The sequence below is a fragment of the Haliotis rufescens genome, unplaced genomic scaffold, assembly GCF_023055435.1.
Source record: "Haliotis rufescens isolate VD_foot unplaced genomic scaffold, xgHalRufe1.0.p SCAF_3, whole genome shotgun sequence".
In the NCBI taxonomy this organism is placed as follows: Eukaryota; Metazoa; Mollusca; class Gastropoda; order Lepetellida; family Haliotidae; genus Haliotis; species Haliotis rufescens.
In genome coordinates, this window is record NW_025964001.1 from 52,402,215 (window position 1) to 52,419,965 (window position 17,751).

General features: G+C 39.5%; 1 protein-coding gene across 2 annotated transcripts; it reads right to left on the reverse strand.

The window, feature by feature from the left end:
• Positions 1–2,234: 2,234 nt before the first annotated feature.
• On the reverse strand, positions 2,235–17,400 carry LOC124141958 (4-coumarate--CoA ligase 1-like). 2 transcript variants are annotated; one of them, XM_048403055.1, is made up of 12 exons: positions 17,318–17,400; positions 12,346–12,552; positions 11,462–11,669; positions 11,073–11,173; positions 9,548–9,750; positions 8,458–8,626; positions 7,010–7,181; positions 6,543–6,640; positions 5,935–6,079; positions 3,930–4,012; positions 3,146–3,311; positions 2,235–3,000 (listed from the first exon to the last, which is right to left on the reverse strand). In XM_048403055.1, exons 2-12 carry the CDS (start codon positions 12,442–12,444, stop codon positions 2,891–2,893), a joined length of 1,554 nt encoding a protein of 517 aa, XP_048259012.1. In that variant the 5' UTR covers positions 12,445–12,552; positions 17,318–17,400; the 3' UTR covers positions 2,235–2,890. The 2 variants fall into 2 exon arrangements, with proteins under 2 accessions (XP_048259012.1, XP_046366118.2); XM_046510162.2 differs by having other exon boundaries at positions 9,548–9,753.
• Positions 17,401–17,751: the final 351 nt, after the last annotated feature.

Consider the following 17,751-nt stretch of genomic DNA (forward strand, 5'->3'; position numbering starts at 1 on the left):
GGTGTAGTAGAACCTGTAGTGCAGAAATACAGAGGGACGCTGTTGTACTTAGGTTGGCTAACACAACCAGGTGTTTCCCACGGCCTCGTAATGTTAATGTCACGGTTTGTTTGATACCAAGTTCTTTTCAAACATGATCTGTCGTAGTAATCCATTGTTAGTAATTGTCGCATTATGAAATGTGGCATTGAAATGAAGTTCACAATGCATAAAGGCCCTGGTGTAAACAACTATGAAAATACAGTAGTAGTAAAATGTTTATTAAAGTGTCACACGCACAACATTTACAATATAAAATCGATGCACATAAGACAAAAGATGTATGGAGTGCGTCCAACCAGACATTGGCTTATGAGACACTATATACAATATAAACAAATATATACATAATATATATCATGTGAGAACCCTCCCATGACACTAGGCAATTGGGAATTAGTCTGATTTGTGAAGGTGTTGCTTGTGTTTGGATAAACGCAAACCATTCGGACGGTGTTGAATGGACTGGTGGGGATTGGACGGAGTGCTGTGAAACTTGTGTGTTATGTGTTTCAACGTCACGTGTGTTATCTTTGGAGTTTGGGATTTGTCGGATGTTCTGTACTAACTTACTTAGCTGGTGTTCCTTGTCACCTGAGATGGACCTACTGTATGACCTGATGCTAGCTTCATTTCTGTGCTCTGTCCGCCGCTTCTCGGTCTGGAATGTATGGAGATGGTCGGCCAACTCAGAAACCGGAATAATAATCCAGTCTACGGATATTTGTCTCGTATCGGTAAAACAGGTGGGCAAGTTTGTTTTTATAATTTAATTTTCTTTCCTTACCTCTTAATTTCGTTTTTATTTAAAAGCTAGATTATTTTATTTGGCTTACCATTTTCAGAGCCCATTTAGTGTTTTTAATTGTAGATTTGCTGTGTCTTGGTTTCTCCAAATCTTGAAAGAAACAGTGTAAAGTTTACAGTATGAAATTATTTAAGAATTGACTTTTGTCGTAACTGCTTTCGGGTGTCAAGTGGGACACTACTACAGTTACTAAAAGTATTGCCGTTCCTGGTCATCATGGTCAGTTAAGCCATGACTTTGCAACTCGCTTTGTCAGCATCGGCTCAGCTCAGTCAAGGAGTGATTGGTCTAACGACCCTTACTCTGAATTGTCGCCATCAGCATTTATACTTGCATAATAAAGAAACGCAATACCAGCTTTACACTCACATTAGTTTTATTTACGCTCAGCCATCTATCAATACACGACAGGATCAGACTGGCCAGGCTCGTCACTGAATGGGGAATACTTAGAACGATCGGGATCGACTCGACCGACTGCAAACCGCGCTCTCCTCTCCTAATGTTGACGGTATCATTTAATAGTGTTCGGGCCTGGCCTGTGTTTGTCACACGTCGTCATAGATCATTTTAATTGGTTAAGAACAATATCAGACCATGAGCTCGTGTTTATGTCGTGATTGGAAAATTACCGGAACCTATTGACCGATTAACATATGTCTATTAATTAATTTGCGGCAACACCAACGAAGCTATCCTGAAATATTCTGCCACTGTAATCACCAAATTTGATTTCCTGCACTTCGGCTTTCTGTCTCCATCGTTTTTAAAGCTATAACCATCAATTTAAAGGTTGACTTTGATATAATTTTCTAAGGTTTTTGGGATGCATTTTTACGTTATAACACTTTCATGAGGGTTCATACTCCAATGAACTCACACAAAGTGAAAGTCAAGTCTTATATGCATACTGTGTATACCAGTACGTATCATTCAATGTTTGACTAGGTACATTATCTAGACGATCAACGGTTTATTGTGTGACAAACATGTATCATCTGTAGACACTTGGACACATGACCCTGGTCATCAGGGTATAACCGACGATACAAGGCCCCCCAGGGAAGGCACAGGGTAGATGTGAACAGAAGTTGGTTATCTCTCTCACATAGAATGGTTGACCGAACCTCTGTCTCCTGTATTCGTGTTTTGACTTATCATTTCATGTCATGTTAATTAACTACAATAAAGTTTTCATAATATATATGTTTGTGCCGCATCTCTTGTTTGTTTGTTGTTTAACGCCTCACTCCTAACACAACCATGATACCCGTATCAAATACTTCACCATCGAATAATCCTTTTTTTTTTTCTGTTTTAGTCACCATCACATATGGTGTAACTACACAAACCTTAATTTCGAAAAATAATCAAGGACTATAAATAATGACCTTAAGGATTTTATTTCCACAAGAACGTTTATACACATTTCACATTTACACAATAAGAACAATCTGGCCTTTAATGCGAGTAAATGAATACAGTACCCAGTTCAGGGTTAGACTTTGTGGCCATCGGACGTCGTAAACTTATGGCTCACCAACAATGTTAAAGAAATCAAGTTAGCACAATATATATGCGCAGAATAACAGTCAAAAGAATGCGCTCCCTGGTTTTATGCGCATGCCACTTCCGAACAATCGTTTTGCATCCAACGGAATATAAATACGTTTTCGAGATGAACAGATTAGAATATACATCAGTGGTACCTTGTGAGTACAACACACAACGCCCGGGGACCGGGTAACCCAGAGCTACTGTAATTGAAACCCTGTTAACATGAACTCCACCAACTCAAAATATCCACAAGTTGTCATGGTCCCAGTGGAATAAATATCACACTGTGCTCGCTTGGCTCAAACAACGGATAACTCGATTCATTCGATTATCCCAAGGCCCTGTTTCACAAAGCGGTCAACAACTAAGACGATCGTAACTTCAATACTTTACCATGGACTCACGACAGTCGTTCGCTAAGATCGAGTTGTGGAAGTCCGGGTTTCAAGTTAACTAGGTTTCTCTGATTAAGGATTCGGAACGGTGTCAGTCCATCTGTCTGAGCAATCTTCTGAGGATCTTCCCACTTGGGCTCTTGGGTATTTTCGTGATGAACGTAACTCCCCCGCGCAATCTCTTCGTCACAGAGACTTTACCTGCAACGGGAAATACGACTCTGAATATTACGAACTAAATGAGAACATGAAACAAAATGTCTTTCATCAGAAGCTTGTCTTCAAATGCCCGGGTCAATAGTAGCAGAATACAACGACCAAGAATACAATTAGCAAAAACACTTACTTGTAACATAGTCTTGAATCTCTTGTTCAGTCACCGCTGACCCAGGCTTTTTGACAATAAAAGCTTTCGGCAGCTCTCCCGTCTCTACATCCGGGACACCGATTACACCAACGTCAGCCACAGCAGGGTGACTCAGCAGAACATCCTCCAGCTCCGCAGGCGCCACCTGGTGACATAAATAAGCTTATGTAAAGAAAACCACGCCATTGGCATTCGGATCCACTCGGATTTTTCCGTTATATACACTGAACTCGGCAGAAGAGCCATTTTGACAAGTTCACCCAGAACCGCAAAGGGACCAACCTCTCTGTATAACGACAGCCTATAGATAAAAAACGACACAATTAAACCAATTCCATAATCATAAGAAAGCTTTGCCAAAAGCAGAGTTGATTCCGACGACATCACAAGCATATGTTCACGAATCCTCATCAAATAGTGATGATACCAGGTGTTCGAGAAAAGGCGAGCGCATTGCGCCCAACCGGTGGCACCCGTCAAAACACACGCAAAGGCAAGTCAATTGTTCACCTGAACAAACACGGGAACATATGGTACAAGCCAAAATTGTGAATGGCATCGGACATCATTTTTTTCACTGATGCACAAAATTTGGAAACTTCCTCCACATGTCTACCATAAAACATTTTGAAAGCTTTACAAAGGCCTTGAATTTTGTAACCCTGTCCTTTGACGCTCTTTGAAATTTTCTTGAAAAGACCGCCGTCACATAGCTTGAATATTGCCAACAAACCAACAAACTAATATGATGGTGTGAACATACCTGGTACCCCTTGTACTTGATGAGTTCTTTAAGACGATCCACAATAAATAGAATTCCCTCATCGTCAACATGGCCAATGTCACCTGTAGATACATAATACATGCAGGCAAAATGGCAGTACCAGCAGGTGTGGACCAGTTTGGACCCACGTGATCTGCAAACTTTAATAAACGAAGAAAACTATAAAGTCGAAGTCATTTTGAAAGTTATCCATTGTGTTCATATGCATCGGATTATATATTATAGTTTTAGGCTGAAATGTGCCAAATAGGGATGCTTTTAGACGTTTTAAGGAACATTTTTTCTGATGTAACATGTCGCATAGTATAGTTGTACATATGATCTAAGGTTCCTCTTGGGTCACAGACTTGTTCGAAGTTCGATTTTCTCGAAGTTCGAAACATCGGCCTTTATCACTCATTTAAAAAAAGCGAAGAAAGAAAGGTGGCTAGCTGTCAGCCATTTGAAGATGTCTGATAAGTTTCATACCACTATTTCCTACCTTTTCCTTAAAGAAGACAATTCGACACATATAGATTTAAATAACTTAGCAGTAATAACCTAGTATTGACCTAGATTAGAAATGGACACCGTAAAGAGGAGTTGCCTCCCTTTAACAATGTTCAATTATAACTAGCAGTATAACATAAATACAAAACAAAAAGTTATGTTTTATTGTTTTTATATCTATATCAATTATGTGTAGAAAATACAGCTACTTTTTAAAAAATGGGTTGCTGAAATTAAAAGGGTGTTCTGATGCCCAGTGGTACTTCAATGTATGTGCGGTCGGGTAGCCTAGTGGTTAAAGCGTTCGCTCGTCACGCCGAAGACCCGGGTTCGATTCCCGACATGGGTACAATGTGTGAAGCCCATTTCTGGTGACCCCCGCCGTGATATTGCTGGAATATTGCTAAAAGCGGCGTAAAACCATACTTGCTTGTTGCTCAATGTATGATTGGAGTTCCGTTACCAACCCGGAAGCTTGATGAACCTAACTTATTTTGATATAAACGTTTAAACGTCATGTTTAATGTGTGAACCCAAACCTAGAGTACTATCTAAATGGAAAATCGTTATCTGAAGTTGTTCCGCGAAACCGACAAAAGAATTCCAAACGACTTGCGGCAATAGACTCACCATCCTCTCACGGGTTTGTATATATGCGGTATTTAATCACCATTGAATACATAGAGCCAAATGCGGTGTAGTACGGACGCGTTTTTAGTCAAACAATGAAATAAGTCTGGGAAAAGCTCACGGAAGTGAAATGAACCCCACTCCGTACATGAAATATGCACCCGTGAAGATCCGGGTTAGAATAGGTCTACAGCAACCCATGATTAAGTAAGGAGAAGATATCTAGATGAACAACTTCTTAATGACGTTTCGTTATCAAGCAAGTGATGTCATCACGAACCTACACCGAAACGTCGCTCCTAATCGTAATAAAGAAGTTGTTCTTCCACATATCTTATCCTTTCTTTTTACTCCAAGTTCTAAATGTCTCTCAGAGAAGTAACCCACGCTTGCCATAAAAGGCGACTATGATTGTCGTAAGAGGCGACTAACGGGATCGGGTGGTCAGGCTCCCTGATTTGGTTGATGCATGTCATCGTATCCCAAATGCGTGAACTGATGCTCATGATGTCAATCACTGGATTCCCTGGTCCAGATTCTTCACAGCCCGCCATCATATAGCTGGAATATTGCTGAGTGCGGCGTTAAACAACAAACAAACAACATGAAATATGTGCGAACCCTGAAATAAACTAAATGTTCAGAGTAGATGTCCGCAAGGCTGTAGCACGGGTTAGACGCCGTCAATATTGCCGTCAGTGGGATGAAATCTGAACGCATATTGGTCAGAGCACTCACTGATTTCCCTCTCGCTGGAACAAGGCAAGGGCTTTATTGGTTGGTTAAAATAGCACTACACTGCAAAGCGGCCGTATGTATTCACGGGTGATGAAAGAAAGTTGAATTCCTGACGATGTAGACTCACCTGTTTTGACCCAACCGTCCTTATCAAAGATGGCGGCTGTAGCTGCAGGGTTCGACTTGTAACCTTTCATCACAGATGGGCTTCGCAGACAAACTTCACCATCGACATTCGTGGGGACAGTCTTGCCAGTTGTCACATCTACTATCTAGCAAAGAAAACAATAACGTCATTTTGTATTATGTTCTACCCAAGTCATAAAACCCTTGGCCGTGTGTGTGTGTGTGTGTGTGTGTGTGTGTGTGTGTGTGTAAAGCAGATTGGTCAATCATCATATATGCTCGAATTTAATTGTTCTTGTTTGAAGTATTGGGCGAGTGATAACAAAAAATGAACTAGAAGTATGAGGGCAACATTGATAAATGTAACTTTTTATATGTCATTGGGGACATGTATTGTCTCATATCAATATACGTTCATACAATAACAATTAAACAACTTGACAACCAGCCGTCACAACGGGGAATCTCCCCCTACCCGCCACGCTCCCGGTCAGAAGAAACTCAGATGACCATCGCTCAAGGCCCCGCGCTGACCACGTCATCCTCTGCTAGGACTTGACCTGTAAGGTAAGGTACCTGGAAGGTCGTACACGAGGAACAGTATCATACCTTACACTCGGCACAAGGCAGAATGTACCCCGCTGAGCCAAACTTGTGTTTTCCTCCATGCGAGATATGGGTCACCTGCACCTCCGTCATCCCATACACTGAAACAGCAGTACGTCCGTTCTTGTAATTTCTTTCTCGGCGAGAAAGGGAAAATATTACTTATTACCTGTACAAAATGAGTTCATCATAATGGTTTGAACCTTCTTAGATGAGACCACATCGTTTCTACACTTGAATTAAATGATTTCAACGATCAGTAATATTGTCCAATAACGACACTCTGTTTGTCTCGACCTACTGATAATTCAACATATATTCCAAGGTCACAGGACCTCGAGTTAACAGGGTTCATCTTTATTATCCGTTAGGCTGGCGCAATATAAGTACATCATCATCATCATCATCATCATCATCATCATCATTTTTAAAATTCTTTATATGCACGAGTGACACGTTGCAAAGCCTACCTTGTGTTATGAAGGTCAAATGAAACAACACCATGATCTTTGCCTCTATGTCTGTGCTCAGAGGCGCAGCTCCGCAGAGGATCCTTCGGACAGAGCTCAGGTCATACTCCGAGATGCTTGGGAGGTTGCTCATGACAACCATGACCGGCGGAACCACGTGCAGCACCGTTGCCTGGAGACAGCAGATATGAACAAGATGAAGCATCCCATCGTCGTTCAAGAATATCTACGCAATGTAATTATGACTTATCGTCACATTAATTGTGTTGCTTCTTTGAGATTATCTTTCAATCATTCTTTCAGTGTTGATTATCACGACTGCACTTTCGCTCTTCGTTCTATGAGTTAAATATGTTCATAAATGTAAATACCTCTAAAACAAAACAAAAAAAACAACAACAACACGCACACATGCAGACACAAAACAATCCACCGGTTTGTCTAGCCCAGACTTGATTATTTACAGGCCGCTGATTACATAATTTTGTAGGAGAGATATTACTGACCGCGGCAATGACAATGATGACACCAGGTGTTCGAGAATAATCATTGTCTTTCCAATAACATCTTTTGTGTCATGTAAAAAGTCTTTTAAAGCGTTTTCAGTGGTCCATTTATATAATTTCATAGTTAGTTTGCCCTTTACTCGAAACGGAATCTGTTTCGGCGATTAATCAAGACTGGTTATTTTCTTGTATTAACATTCTGTATTAACACAAGTACGCGTCAACACGTGTCTACTGCTACAGGAAAATCTGACAAGGTTTTCGTTCCTTGTCTTTTAAGTTTCTTATCCGAGATCGAACTTTGGAACGGCTCCCTCACAAGACATATCTGTGCATGTCCATCGCGTTGTCTGGGAACATTTATTTTAAACAATTAGTAAACTGGCCCGCTGCCCAACAATTTCCAAAACTTAGAAAATAAATTTATTTAAAAAATTAAGAACAAACTCCAAGTGAACAAACTCATTTCCACTCGAAAGTTATGAAATCACTGAAATACATTCCGATCCTACAGCTTTGGACAAAGCCGAAAACCAAAGGATGAACGAATCAATGTCGAAACAAGCATGTAAGAGGTATTTGTAGTACACAACAGGGCATCTTTATAGTGAGTGATCGGTTGGTTAAAGCGTTCGCCTCGTCACACCGATGGCCCGGGTTCGATTTCCTCAATCGGTTCCATACTTATCTCAATTTGACTATGCTTATTTAAAATATGTTTAGTTAAGGTACGTGGACAACGAAAGTTGTATGCTGGTAGCTTAATGTTGTTGACGTTGACAGTTGATAGTGATTCATTAACGCATGCTCATGATATAGTCGGAATCGTACAATCGACTTTTGACACAGATTTCTGAATTTGGTCGCTTTTATTTGATATTCTCCCCCAGGGGTTCCTATCCTCCAGCACCCTCCTCTCGCTGCATTATTCCGAATATTCACCTTATACTTCTGGATGTTGTTGAGGTACTCGTGGATGTCAAACTTGGACATTATGACGCTCCTAGCGCCGCTGTACAGGCCAGCCGAGATGACAGGACCGAGGCCGTAGATGTGGAAGAATGGCAGGAATATTACGTAGGAGTCATCTTTTGTCAGGTCACCTGTAGACCTGGGTAGGTGACAAAGGGTGGGTGAGTGAGTGAGTTGGGTTTAACGCTGCAGTATTTCAGATATATCACGGGGTGTCAGCTTCATGTGGAGGAAGTGACAAAGATCGTAGACTGGTGAACATATTAGCACGGGTATGGTTCTGACAAATAAAGGGTCATAATTAGAGCGAATGTTCGATTTAATCTCACGATCACTGGATCCTGGCACGTCTAAGGGACTCAACCGCTAAAAGCATCCCGTTTGACAAAACGTGTGGATGTCAACTCTGATGGCGTACATGGTAGCTGAAGTTACAAAATCCTTTGAGACTGTATATGTGGGTTTCATAACTCAGTGGTTAGTGTGAGCGTCTTTTTGTTTGTTTCTTCTTTAACGCCGCACTCAGCTATTTTCAAGCTGTATGACGGCGGTCTGTAAATAATCGACAATCCAGACATGCACCTGATCATGTTAGTCACCTCTTACGACAAGCATAGTCGCCTTTTACGGCAGGCATGGGTTGCTGAAGACCTAGTCTACCCTGGATCTTCACGGCTATAGTATGAGTAGGTCTGTCATCGTTTTTAGTAAAATATCTGCCATAACGAGTCTACGATTCAATCAGTACTATGTGGTTAAAGCGTTCGCTCAATGCCAAAGATCTAGGTACAATTCCCTTTATTGATACAATGTGTGAATCCTATTCTTAGTGAAATGACTAGGATTAGTGGCATAGAACGTTACTCATTTGATAGGTATAGTCTGTTTCCTAGTGCCATACCGAGATTATGACTGTATACTCTGTTTATCTTCAGAAATTCGGGAGAAAACAAACGCAATATTTATGTTATCGCTTTCGAATTAAAATGCAAATCAACTACATCAACAAATGAAACTGGTGGTCCGTGGAAAAGAACTTGTAACACAGTGATGCACTTACAGTATCTGTAATATATTCGAGACCATAGCATAGTGTGTCAACTGAACCCCTTTCGGTTTGCCCGTCGTTCCGCTTGAAAACAATATGGCGACGACGTCATTCTCCGGGTCAATGTCAGGGTCACTGATTGGTCCGTCAGAGATATCAGGGGCGATAAGCGAGGAGAAACTCGTGCATCCTTCTGCCTTTCCAAATACAATAATCTTCTGAAACGTTAGAAATTCATTATTTTTCTACGTTCGGTTTACGCCAAAGTACACAAATGTGTGAACAGATTAAAGAAGAATACAATAAAGCTGTAGCTGTCTTCGTTCATGTTTTCTTATACGTGTTATTCATAGAAACATGGAGTCAACATGCTTAGTCGAACATGCAACTGAACAGTCGATCAAAGATTATCAAATGTTGAATACAATTTTTATTTTAGAAAACACATATTTAAACTCTTACCGCTCTGAGTATTTTAACTCTTTATTAGAAACATAAAAAGAATTCAAAGTAGGTCAAAACTGGGAAGAAACTAACCGTTGATTCGTTTTTCTTTCGTTTCATTTTCGCTTAATACCTACAATAATACTGCGTGTGAAATTACAAATAAAAGACAAAAAAAACAAAACCTATGAAACATGCCATGCCTCATAGATGTTTATTGCTCCTGCAGGTAAATGGATGAAGATTATGATTTGCAATAGTATGCCGTCAGCGTATGATCATGTTTACTTTAATGGTACCATTGCATGAACATAAAACAAAAGTAAAATAATTATAATGCCTCACTCTTTGAAATGGGACTTATGGTTGGTTGACAGTCGATGCAAGTTTGATTCAAATTGTCTGTTACATCAAATCCAATGTTTCAGATTATTTTCGTGTCGTCATATATCACTGTGGGACGTCATCAATGGAATGTCGCTGCACGTTAGAAGTTTAGGGAAGTACTAAGTGCGCACATCTTTATACATTTGCTACAAAATACGAACACTAACAAATAGAAATAATGATGTTTTCTTATAGCTGAACCTTTTATCCATACTTTGTAAAATGGTAAAAAAACCCTGTTAGGACGGTTAAAGGTATCTCTAAAGCGATGTATGAATTTGGAACAGTAGATACCTAATTGCGCTCAGCTCAATAGAATGCACACTGACCTTTTTTTCAATTTGGAAATTAAATTTAAAAAATTAAATAAATATAGTGAAATACTCTGAAATAAGACCAGCGATTGTGATTACTATTACTTCCTTGAGACGATGCTAACATTTCCAGTATGACTAAAAGGAGGTACCAGATCAATGAGAACAACCTCCTTGAAAGGAAACAATTGGGAGATACAAAAGAAACGTGGCCAACATACGTCACAATGGAATTAACTTTCCGCACACGACACCAGTGTCATAACCACTAGTTTGTACTTATGCGCAGACAAAACCAGCGACGTTTACAATAGCACGGTTGATATAAGCCAGTTTTTGGTATTAAGCAGCTCTTGAAGAGGGAGTTGATGGCTATTTCTGATGGCACCAACCTTCAGGATATTCCCCGCAGCTGCCTTCACTGTTGGAAGCGAGGCTGGGAACGTCAGCACGAACTTACTCTTGCAGATCTCAATAGTGTCCTTGAGTTCGGCTGAAAGTATTTGAGATTTCAATATATCCATGCATGCGCTTGTTAACAATTATTTTAAAAAAATTAGAAGTTTGTTATAACTTACCAAAATGGAGTTAAGTGACGACCTGTCTACGACCTGATTCACGTTGGACATTCCCCCTTATTTACCATGATTCCGGTAGCCATGTCTTTTACCAAAATGTGATTGACCGTGGCTTTATATTTAAGCATATATGCCGTTGTATGACTGAAATGACGTTAAACCAAACTCACTCACTCACTCGCCCATTTGAATGAATCACTCACTTGCATTGTAAGTTGGGTTAGTGGCTTGTAATACCCCGCCAAGGGAGGCAACTGCGTAAAAGACGATAGGATACTCCATGACATTTTGGCTGAAGACACAGAGAACGTCGCCCTTCTTGAATCCGAGGGTGCGCAGCCCGCGGGCCAGACGACGCACTGTAGACGCGACCTGCTGATAGGACATAGTACGGCCGGTTGTGGCGTCCACCTGCAAACACATATATTCTGTATCAAATGGAGATTCATGGTAAGAATAGGTTCGCAGAAAACGATGTTTCTCGTTAGGGGCAACTCGTAATATCATTCATTGGTTTGTCTGATCCAGACTCGAGTATTTACAGGTCACATTCATATACAAGAAACTAGAATATTGTTGAAGGCAGCGTCAACAACAATCAAACAAACATTATTCTGTTCACATATCATAAATTAGAAATGCGCCGATTAATAAAAGACATAGTTCATTGCAATACACTACGTCAAGATATGGGTATCGTAGAATTCATTTTCATTTTGTTCATTTAAAACAAAAACCACATAATTTGCTCAGATAACATCCATCGTGTCTCAGATGTTACTACATAAGTGAGTGAGTTTGGTTTAATGTCATTTTGGACAGAATTTCACTCGTACAGCGACGTGCAAGCACTGAGATACCATGACGCAGTTGACATGAATACCCCACTCAGACACAGTGTACTGATTCCGAGGCGACCAGTCCTTGTTTTAGCCCTTAAGACCGAGCGTCAGGCAGGGTAACACGTGCCCTCTTTAACGTCTTTTTGTATGACGCTTCCTGTTGATCGAATCACCGACGTTCCGTTTTCCGAGCAAAAGACAATATTTAAAAATTAATAATAATTTATACAGGTTTAAATACCCACCATAGCTACTTTCTCCCCGTGCTGCTCACACATCTCCGTCATGAACGTCCCCAGCGACACACGGGGCAGGTACAACGTCTTTCCTTTCAAGGACATCATCTTGAATCGCTCAGGTGTAATTTAACGGAATAATATGTCTTAAAGTTGTAAAGAACTTTTCGTTACACTTCTTGATTGTCAGGCTTGGTTACTTGGCATAGTCCTATTCTGAAACCCGAGGAGGATATATGCAATATTGAATAACACTCTGTGACGAACGTGATGACGTGTGAAACATTCATCAAAACACATGTTCACTAACACGACATAAATCAAGTATTGTTGAAACACTCGTAGCTGACGTTTTACATTGAAGTCTTGTAGTATTCCTCCTGTACAGACTGAACTGAGTTCCAGTTGCATGTACATGTCGTATACGATGTTGGACATTTCCCAAACGTCGAGGAAGGAAGGAAGTACGCATGTTTTACTCAGACACATGTGGGCAAAACCTCAACCAGCGAGTAACCAGTCTCGATTATCCATCGAAACAGATCTCATTTGGAATAAAAGACACAAAAGGGAAAATCATATGAATGGATAACTGAAAAGTCAGTTATGACACCAGGTGTTCGCGGTAAGCATGTCCTGCCCGACCGGTAGAACCCGTCGCTCAAACAATTTGCATAAATTATTTACAAGTCCCAAGACAATGTTGAGGAAACGTGTGCACACATTTTTGCAAAAACAAACATACAGTGACACTTATACAAAGCGAACGGACAAAGGTGAACTCCGTTAACTTGGAGCCCGTGAAGCCAAATCCTCGGGACGATTACTGTTAGGAGCGTCTACATACATTACTCCTTAACATGAAATCGTTAATCCAGAAACTTGTTAATCCGGACGGTTTCGCTGTGGGCAATAACTTCCGGATTAAGTGGGGTTCACTGTACACCGCACAGATACATTCAACCTATATATTATGAATGTAATGGTAAATATAGCAAAACAACGTCACTCGGTCAATATTAAATCGCATACATGCATGCATCCCTTCTATCTCCCAAACAGCCCCTCAAACTCGATCCTTCTACCCCAGGCCCCACGCCGGAAACACCCCTCAATCCCCACCTCTACCACACATGATCATACGCCCCGTTAACCTGTACTGGACGTCAATAGACACAACACCATCACCGCAGTCAGAGAGGCATGCAATAAACGTTATTGCTATTGTAGTTAAATGGCAGTTTCAACGAACCGATGCACGAATGGTTATTGCTTTTTAAGACAGCTACGATATCAAAATGGTTAATTTGAGACCCGTTATTGTCAATTTCGACCAACTGTTTGCCTCTCTATATAATGCGTGTCAATTAGAGCGGTATATATTGATACAATATCGCACTTTTATTGAACATTCTGATTGTGGGGACAAAATAGAACGCAAAACGGATACAAAAATACAGTTTGGACACAAACAGAATTCCTTCATTATGTACATATTCAAAAACTCCGTGGCAAAATGTTGGTTGCATATTTACAATTCACACATTTTATTGGGAAAATGTCCCACTTGGTGTAGATTGTTATTCGAAATCATATACATGTAGATGTATATTATCCATAAATGCAAAACAAACCTTGACCATGTCCTGACGGTGTTTTTTCAGAAATGTGTATATTATTTCCTGTTAAATTTTATAGTGCAGCGATGTTTGAAAGATCTCAAATTTGGATCCCATGGGCTTCCGAGAGATGGAAACAAATGTTTTTCCTAGGACAAATGAAAAAAAAAAATTATATAAAATTTCCTTTGGAAGTTTAGTGTTATATGTGGTGTTATGGTGATATTTATGGTGACGTGTCTGTTCTCGGTTACACATTGAAAAATGTAGTGTGTGAACTACTGAAATAAAAACAAGTGCTGCAATTATCAATTCAAGAAAAAAAAGGCGGTGAAATCATATGTCCTTCTGTTCAGTTGTTAGCCATCTAGCACCTAAATGGTTTTATATGTGTTACAGTCAATGTGTAAAATTAGTCAACATGACTGAAATTTTACAATTATATTTCCATTCATTATATCACGGCAACGAATTCCAAACATGTGTACACTTTATTTCATCACGTAGGAACCAATAATGATAGGGTTAAAAGAAAACGAAAGTAAATGTATACTTTTGACATTTTGTAGCTTCTTATCCTAGCATAATTAGTATATTGTGATGTTTTTAAGCTCTTTTGAACTTCTTAATAACTTTTAGTCAATCTGAAGGAAAAATAATTGTAATCTGACTGAATTATTTCGGCGTTTGGTTAATGGCCTTAGTGAAAATTTCATTCATTTTACAGATAGACTGATTTTCCACAATAACTGTAACATATACGTGTATAATTATATTACATGAACTCAATTATCAATATGGTGTCTATGATGTTGTTAACGATCTAAAGACTACACAATGGAATTGTATAAGTATGTTATCTATGCTACGAGGGCAACTTATCGCGTAGCGCAAGTATTAATAAATACTTAAGCTTGTATTGCATCAGCCAGGTCTATGTCAGCAACAGGGTATTTGTGCACTGTTGATTGAATGCGCTTTCTAGCAAACTAACTATACTACATTCCTTCAGCTACGCAGTTTTTAAAATTAAAATAAGATTAATTTAATAATGAATATATTAATATGTGTGTATTCTTTTATAAACACAATTCAGAAAGTCTATATCGGTAACGAATTCTGACACTCAGTAAGTGAAAGGTAACCTGAGAAAAGGACCTCACTATTCCGAACACTCCGCATTCTGGACGATTAGTGAAAGGAATGTTAGAAATAAGGCCATTGCTCAGTAACAGAAATTCACATTCACACTGAACCGTCCGTTTAAGTGGAGTTTCACTGTATATGCGATAACATGAATAGGAGTACTCTATACTTATGACGAATTATTACGTTATATAATAATTACTAACAGCAAAAAAAGTGTTCTTAAGAGACGAGTCCAACTTTATGTGTCCACTCTGAGCGGACACAATAAAACACTTCAACAATAAAACACTTTAACAATAAAACAAATTTACACTTAATGCCGAACTTACCTAACATTAATACATTCGACAAGTTTGTTTATATGGTGATTGGGTTAAAAAGGAGGTAAACATTTCATAATACTAGACTAACCCATTTTGATGATATAGTTCAACACAGTTACACAACTGAACACAAATTGGCAAATTGAAATATACACCCTTTCTTTTCCAAAATGCTGTATCCGTGCTTGTCCCAAAGCTTCCGAAAAACACAAATCAAAGAAGGATTTATACTCCATTTACACGGATCGTACGGGGCATTATCATCTGCCACCACCTGTCGTTCGTTGTAAGGTTATAGAGAGTGTAAGCCATCATATTTTCGTCGCCTCATTTTGCTTCAACACTATTTGATAGTGATTCATAAACACATGCTTGTGATGTAGTCGGAGTCGTATGATGGCCTCTGCATTCAGCAGAGTTTCTTGTGGCTTTGGAAAGGGTTTTTCCACTTCTATTACAATGTTTCTTTCCATTATGGCGGAAATACAAGTCAGAACATACCAAAAGCGTTGATGAATTTATATCAAGTCCGGATATTATGAACCTTGACGCATCGAGTATATATATATCGAAGAGAGCTCCTATCCCCCAGGAATGTCGATAACAAATTCGGATGTTACGAATTAATTTAAGGGTCTCGCGAGTTGAATATGTCCGTGCTGTTTTGTAAGATCACATCTCACGTCTAAGATCATATCTACGATAATTGCAAGTGGTATTCGTAACTTAATAACAACAAACTATTAATAAAATAGAGACCTGCCAATCAAACATTGCCAGAATAGATGCAGTTCAGGGTTGACGATACCTGTCGGACTTATCAAGATATGAAATAAGTGTAAGTGAATCCGCGAAGGAGAAGATGCAGCTCGACATCGACACTAATAATGAACAGTCAATCTTATAAAACAAATAAGCATCCACTTTTACAGAATGTAATGACGTTAGAACACCAGGTGTGACAAGGGTAATATTTGTTTGAGGTGAAAAAGTGTTGAAGGTCGTGTTCAAGATTATTTCACTCTTCTGTCTACGAGCATGTACATGTGTTTGTTGCTGCTTGTAATAGTCCAGACTTATGACGGTTTCATAGTGCTAACATGCGAGATAGCATGCCCCAGTTTAACATGGATACCCCACTCAGACGCAGTATACTGATTCCAGGTCGACCAGTCTTTGTTTTAGTGATATTATTAAAATGTTTTATGGTAGACATGTGGACGACACTTCCAACATTGATAAATGATGTCCCGTGTTTAATCCCTATTTTGACTTGTATGTTCCCATGTTTTTCAAGTGAACAATTGACTTGCATTTGCATGTGTTTGTCCCACCGGTGGGACAGGATACGCTGACCTTTTCGCGAACACTTGGTATCACGACTATTTGATGGTGATTCATGGACGCATGTGGGTAGGCTTAGAGGAGGGTGTCTGGGGTTATGAGAGGGGTAGAGGCAGGGGTGGGGGTGGGTGTTAGGGTTGAGATGGGATATTTTCTAGGTCACTGATTCTCTTTTCTTCTGAAAAAGGAGGAGCCTAACAATTTCATTTTCACACAACATGTTGTTTTTTTCGGACGTAAGAGGAAATGTCCAGCGACCAATGTATGAGTGGAGTTAATATGTCAAAACTGTTGTTTTCAGAAACAAGATATAATAATCCCAACCCCAGAATAAAAAAGAGCCCTAATGAACAAAACTAGAACAACAAATGGAAGTGATTTTTTTATGGAGGAAAGTTTATAACTTTTACTTAAACATTGACTAAAATTACTCTCAAATCACGTCAAATGCAAACAGAGAAATATGAGCATCATTAAATATAAAGTAGACACGAAAATCACATTTGCAATCATGAACTTAAATTCAAACAGAAAATGCCTATTTACCTTTGAACTGCGTTTACATCCGACTGATATCTTCTTATTCTCCAGCTTCATCAGTGTCCCGATAAAATAGTCCCTGTTGTCACGTGACACATGACGTTTTCAATCACGTGACATGTCCGCTGTTAAATAGTTCAAAGCTGGTGCCAGTGATGGTACCATGTGTCTTCACAGAGTTTTGATTACACTTAAACTATGTGTCCCTCCTGCTTATAATGGCTGTGTTTCCATATGAAATTAGATGTTACATAAGGTTTGGCAATTAATGTTTGTTAACAGTTATTGCCAGTGTAATTGACTGTGTGTAAGTTCGTATTCAGGAGAATGGCCTCACTCAAATTACACTATTCAATGGGATTTTTGTAATGGTCACATACTGACAGTTCAGTACATTTAAGCGTTATGTGAAGTCACAAACGGAAGAGGCGACAAACGGG

Excerpts from the sequence above, each read along its gene's own strand:
- LOC124141958 (XM_046510162.2), bottom strand. The coding sequence starts at position 12,444 with ATGATGTCCTTGAAAGGAAAGACGTTGTACCTGCCCCGTGTGTCGCTG. Across the intron at positions 6,641-7,009 it reads TTTGACCTTCATAACACAAG|TGTATGGGATGACGGAGGTG; the intron begins GTAGGCTTTGCA and ends CTGCTGTTTCAG. Across the intron at positions 6,080-6,542 it reads TGCCTTGTGCCGAGTGTAAG|ATAGTAGATGTGACAACTGG; the intron begins GTATGATACTGT and ends TTTCTTTGCTAG.